Below are 6,095 nucleotides of genomic sequence, written 5' to 3' on the forward strand. Positions count from 1 at the left end.
CCGCAGCTCCCGACACAAGAGGTGCAGGACAGAGTGATCTCAAAGACATGGGTGGGGGATGGCAAGGTGTCAGATATATATAGGGAAATGAGGGACAAAGGGGAGACTATGGTAGATGAACTAAAAGGGAAATGGGAGGAAGAGCTGGGGGAGGAGATCGAGGAGGGGCTGTGGGCAGATGCCCTAAGCAGGGTAAACTCGTCGTCCTCGTGTGCCAGGCTAAGCCTGATTCAGTTTAAGGTATTACACAGGGCGCATATGACTGGAGCACGGCTCAGTAAATGTTTTGGGGTGGAGGATAGGTGTGCGAGGTGCTCGAGAAGCCCAGCGAATCATACCCATATGTTTTGGTCATGCCTGGCACTACAGGGGTTTTGGATGGGGGTGACAAAGATGCTTTCAAAAGTAGTGGGGGTCCGGGTCGAACCAAGCTGGGGGTTGGCTATATTTGGGGTTGCACAAGAGCCGGGAGTGCAGGAGGCGAGAGAGGCCGATGTTTTGGCCTTTGCTTCCCTAGTAGCCCGGCGTAGGATATTGCTAATGTGGAAAGAAGCCAAGCACCCGGGGGTGGAGACCTGGATAAATGACATGGCAGGGTTTATAAAGCTAGAGCGGATTAAGTTCGTCCTAAGGGGGTCGGCTTAAGGGTTCACCAGGCGGTGGCAACCGTTCGTCGAATACCTCGCAGAAAGATAGATGGAATGGAAAAAAGGCAGCAGCAGCATCCCAGGATCTGGGCGGGGAGGGGAGGTGAGGGGGGTGGGGGGGAGGTGAGGGGGGTGGGGGGGAGGTGAGGGGGGTGGGGGGGAGGTGAGGGGGGTGGGGGGGAGGTGAGGGGGGGTGGGGGGGGAGGTGAGGGGGGTGGGGGGGAGGTGAGGGGGGTGGGGGGGAGGTGAGGGGGGTGGGGGGGAGGTGAGGGGGGTGGGGGGGAGGTGAGGGGGGGTGGGGGGGAGGTGAGGGGGGTGGGGGGGAGGTGAGGGGGGTGGGGGGGAGGTGAGGGGGGTGGGGGGGAGGTGAGGGGGGTGGGGGGGAGGTGAGGGGGGTGGGGGGGGAGGTGAGGGGGGTGGGGGGGAGGTGAGGGGGGTGGGGGGAGGTGAGGGGGGTGGGGGGGAGGTGAGGGGGGTGGGGGGGAGGTGAGGGGGGTGGGGGGGAGGTGAGGGGGGTGGGGGGGAGGTGAGGGGGGGGTGGGGGGGAGGTGAGGGGGGTGGGGGGGAGGTGAGGGGGGTGGGGGGGAGGTGAGGGGGGTGGGGGGGAGGTGAGGGGGGTGGGGGGGAGGTGAGGGGGGTGGGGGGGAGGTGAGGGGGGGTGGGGGGGGAGGTGAGGGGGGTGGGGGGGAGGTGAGGGGGGTGGGGGGGAGGTGAGGGGGGGTGGGGGGGAGGTGAGGGGGGTGGGGGGGAGGTGAGGGGGGTGGGGGGGAGGTGAGGGGGGTGGGGGGGAGGTGAGGGGGGTGGGGGGGAGGTGAGGGGGGTGGGGGGGAGGTGAGGGGGGTGGGGGGGAGGTGAGGGGGGTGGGGGGGAGGTGAGGGGGGTGGGGGGGAGGTGAGGGGGGTGGGGGGGAGGTGAGGGGGGGTGGGGGGGAGGTGAGGGGGGTGGGGGGGAGGTGAGGGGGGTGGGGGGGAGGTGAGGGGGGTGGGGGGGGAGGTGAGGGGGGTGGGGGGGGAGGTGAGGGGGGTGGGGGGGGAGGTGAGGGGGGTGGGGGGGGAGGTGAGGGGGGTGGGGGGGGAGGTGAGGGGGGTGGGGGGGGGAGGTGAGGGGGGTGGGGGGGGAGGTGAGGGGGGTGGGGGGGGAGGTGAGGGGGGTGGGGGGGGAGGTGAGGGGGGTGGGGGGGGAGGTGAGGGGGGGGGGGGGGGAGGTGAGGGGGGTGGGGGGGGAGGTGAGGGGGGTGGGGGGGGAGGTGAGGGGGGTGGGGGGGGAGGTGAGGGGGGTGGGGGGGGAGGTGAGGGGGGTGGGGGGTGGGGGGTCGGGGGGGTCGGGGGTGGGGGGAGGGGGGTGGGGGGAGGGGGGTGGGGGGAGGGGGGTGGGGGGAGGGGGGTGGGGGGAGGGGGGTGGGGGGAGGGGGGTGGGGGGAGGGGGGTGGGGGGAGGGGGGTGGGGGGAGGGGGGTGGGGGGAGGGGGGTGGGGGGAGGGGGGTCGGGGGAGGGGGGTCGGGGGAGGGGGGTCGGGGGAGGGGGGTCGGGGGAGGGGGGTCGGGGGAGGGGGGGTCGGGGGAGGGGGGTCGGGGGAGGGGGGTCGGGGGAGGGGGGTCGGGGGAGGGGGGTCGGGGGAGGGGGGTCGGGGGAGGGGGGTCGGGGTCGGGGAGGGGGGTCGGGGGGTCGGGGGAGGGGGGTCGGGGTCAGGGGGGTCGGGGGAGGGGGGTCGGGGGAGGGGGGTCGGGGGAGGGGGGTCGGGGGAGGGGGGTCGGGGGAGGGGGGTTGGGGGAGGGGGTGGGGGGTTGGGGGAGGGGGGGTTGGGGGAGGGGGGGTTGGGGGAGGGGGAGCGGGGTTGGGGGAGGCGGGAGGGGGGAGGGGGTTGGGGGAGGGGGTTGGGGGTTGGGGGAGGGGGAGGGGGTTGGGGGAGGGGGAGGGGGGTCGGGGGAGGGGGGGTCGGGGGAGTCGGGGGAGGGGGGTCGGGGGAGGGGGGTCGGGGGAGGGGGGTCGGGGGAGGGGGGTCGGGGGAGGGGGGTCGGGGTCGGGGAGGGGGGTCGGGGGAGGGGGGTCGGGGTCAGGGGGGTCGGGGGAGGGGGGTCGGGGGGAGGGGGGTCGGGGGAGGGGGGTCGGGGGAGGGGGGTCGGGGGAGGGGGTTGGGGAGGGGGTTGGGGAGGGGGAGGGGGGTTGGGGGAGGGGGGTTGGGGGAGTGGGGGAGGGGGGGTTGGGGGAGTGGGGGAGGGGGAGCGGGGTTGGGGGAGGCGGGAGGGGGGAGGGGGTTGGGGGAGGGGGAGGGGGAGGGGGTTGGGGGAGGGGGAGGGGGTTGGGGGAGGGGGAGGGGGTTGGGGGAGGGGGAGGGGGTTGGGGGAGGGGGAGGGGGTTGGGGGAGGGGGAGGGGGTTGGGGGAGGGGGTTGGGGGAGGGGGAGGGGGTTGGGAGAGGGGGGAGGGGGTTGGGAGAGGGGGGAGGGGGTTGGGAGAGGGGGGAGGGGGTTGGGAGAGGGGGGAGGGGGTTGGGAGAGGGGGGAGGGGGTTGGGAGAGGGGGGAGGGGGTTGGGAGAGGGGGGAGGGGGTTGGGAGAGGGGGGAGGGGGTTGGGGGAGGGGGTTGGGGGAGGGGGTTGGGAGAGGGGGTTGGGAGAGGGGGTTGGGAGAGGGGGAGGGGGTTGGGGGAGGGGGAGGGGGTTGGGGGAGGGGGAGGGGGTTGGGGGAGGGGGTTGGGGGAGGGGGAGGGGGTTGGGGGAGGGGGAGGGGGTTGGGGGAGGGGGAGGGGGTTGGGGGAGGGGGAGGGGGTTGGGAGAGGGGGGAGGGGGTTGGGAGAGGGGGTTGGGAGAGGGGGGAGGGGGTTGGGAGAGGGGGTTGGGGGGTTGGGAGAGGGGGGAGGGGGTTGGGGGATCCCAGTCCTCCTCAGCTCCTCCGCTTTAGGCCTCGGGTCGAACAAGCGCCTTTGTGACGGGGTCCGGTTGAACGTGCCTCTCGGATAACGAGAACGCGGTTACCTGCCGTGGAACCAGTCCTTGCAGACATCGCACTCAATCATGAAGCGTCCGGCATCATATGGCTGTCTGCATTGGCAGTAAACCGGCCCTGCTGCCATCTTGTAAACTTTGGGCCACACACTGGGCCCTGAACAAAAACACCCGGCGGCACCGCCCACTGCCGGCGGAAATGGACATGGCATCAGTGTTTCAGTGCTTCGCTAGCCAATCAGGATGGGGTACAGGACACTGGACAGTGATTGACAGCGGCTGCACCAATCAGTTGATGGGCAGACGGCCCTGGTCCGCCTCTCCGCTGTGACGTCTTGGCCAACAGTAAGAGTGACAGTTCGTGAACCAATCATCATCACATCCACTGACAAATCACAGTTGAGCTCGCGCAGATCTGGCAGTGCGCACCAATGATTGGTGCGTTCAGAAAAAGCCAGGCCACTCAGAAGAATATGGGGATTGGTTCAGCAATAAGCAGGTTAGCCAATCACAGCTCACATGATGTGGGAATAACAAAAGCACGTGTTGTTTCGCGATGTCATTTGATGGGCATCGCAACTGTCAAATCAGATTGCGGAATCAACAGAGCCCAGCCAGTGAGGTGAAGCCCCTCCTACATTTATAGTTTTCACTCTTAGAACATAGAACAATACAGCGCAGTACAGGCCCTTCGGCCCACGATGTTGCACCGAAACAAAAGCCATCTAACCTACACTATACCATTATCATCCATATGTTTATCCAATAAACTTTTAAATGCCCTCAATGTTGGCGAGTTCACTACTGTAGCAGGTAGGGTATTCCACGGCCTCACGACTCTTTGCGTAAAGAACCTACCCCTGACCTCTGTCCTATATCTATTACCCCTCAGTTTAAAGCTATGTCCCCTCGTGCCAGCCATATCCATCCGCGGTAGAAGGCTCTCACTGTCCACCCTATCCAACCCCCTAATCATTTTGTATGCCTCTATTAAGTCTCCTCTTAACCTTCTTCTCTCCAACGAAAACAACCCCGAGTCCATCAGCCTTTCCTCATAAGATTTTCCCTCCATACCAGGCAACATCCTGGTAAATCTCCTCTGCTCCCGCTCCAAAGCCTCCACGTCCTTCCTATAATGCGGTGACCAGAACTGTACGCAATACTCCAAATGCGGCCGGACCAGAGTTCTGTACAGCTGCAACATGACCTCCTGACTCCGGAACTCAATCCCTCTACCAATAAAGGCCAACACTCCATAGGCCTTCTTCACCACCCTATCAACCTGGGTGGCAACTTTCAGGGATCTATGTACATGGACACCTAGATCCCTCTGCTCATCCACACTTTCAAGAACTTTTCCATTAGCCAAATATTCCACATTCTTGTTATTCCTTCCAAAGTGAATCACCTCACACTTCTCTACATTAAACTCCATTTGCCACCTCTCAGCCCAGCTCTGCAGCTTATCTATATCCCTCTGTAACCTGCTACTTCCTTCCACACTATCGACAACACCACCGACTTTAGTATCGTCTGCAAATTTACTCACCCACCCTTCTGCGCCTTCCTCTAGGTCATTGATAAAAATGACAAACAGCAACGGCCCCAGAGCAGATCCTTGTGGTACTCCACTTGTGACTGTACTCCATTCTGAACATTTCCCATCAACCACCACCCTCTGTCTTCTTTCAGCTAGCCAATTTATGATCCACATCTCTAAATCACCCTCAATCCCCAGCCTCCGTATTTTCTGCAATAGCCTACCGTGGGGAACCTTATCAAACGCTTTGCTGAAATCCATATACACCACATCAACTGCTCTACCCTCATCTACCTGTTCAGTCACCTTCTCAAAGAACTCGATAAGGTTTGTGAGGCATGACCCACCCTTCACAAAGCCATGCTGACTATCCCTGATCATATTATTCCTATCTAGATGATTATAAATCTTGTCTCTTATAATCCCCTCCAAGACTTTACCCACTACAGACGTGAGGCTCACTTATCTATTCACATCCCATATTCCAGCCCTTAGCCTTGTGTACTAAACCATATGTACTAAACCGTATAGAACATAGAACATTACAGCACAGTCCGGGCTCTTCGGCCCACAATGTTGTGCCGACCATTTATCCAAATCTAAGATCAACTTAACCTATACCCCTTCAATTTACTGCTGTCCATGTGCCTGTCCAAGAGTCGCTTAAATGGCCCTAATAACTCTGACTCCACCACCTCCGCTGGCAGTGCATTCCACACACCCACCACTCTCTGTGTAATGAACCTACCTCTGACATCTCCCCTATACCTTCCTCCAATCACCTTAAAATTATGTCGCCTCGCGACAGCCATTTCCACCCTGGGGAAAAGTCTCTGGCTAGCTACTCTATCCATGCCTCTCATCACCTTGTACACCTCTGTCAAGTCACCTCTCTTTCTTCTTCGCTCCAGTGAGAAAATTAATAATAATAATTAATAATCGCTTATTGTCACAAGTAGGCTTCAATG

At 63.5% G+C, this 6,095-nt stretch overlaps 1 protein-coding gene across 3 annotated transcripts in view; it reads right to left on the reverse strand.

Annotated features, from left to right (window-relative positions):
- LOC140396088 (lysine-specific demethylase 7B-like) overlaps nt 1-3,772 on the reverse strand; it is a 450,094-nt gene extending 446,322 nt beyond the window's left edge. For all 3 annotated transcript variants that reach the window (XM_072484188.1, XM_072484189.1, XM_072484187.1), the window contains exon 1: nt 3,618-3,772. In XM_072484188.1, the coding sequence (XP_072340289.1) occupies nt 3,618-3,715 (98 nt within the window). In that variant the 5' untranslated portion in view covers nt 3,716-3,772. The remainder of the gene's footprint in view (nt 1-3,617) is intronic.
- Between the last annotated feature and the right edge of the window lie 2,323 nt (nt 3,773-6,095).

Source organism: Scyliorhinus torazame, chromosome 19 (assembly GCF_047496885.1).
Source record: "Scyliorhinus torazame isolate Kashiwa2021f chromosome 19, sScyTor2.1, whole genome shotgun sequence".
NCBI lineage: Eukaryota > Metazoa > Chordata > Chondrichthyes > Carcharhiniformes > Scyliorhinidae > Scyliorhinus > Scyliorhinus torazame.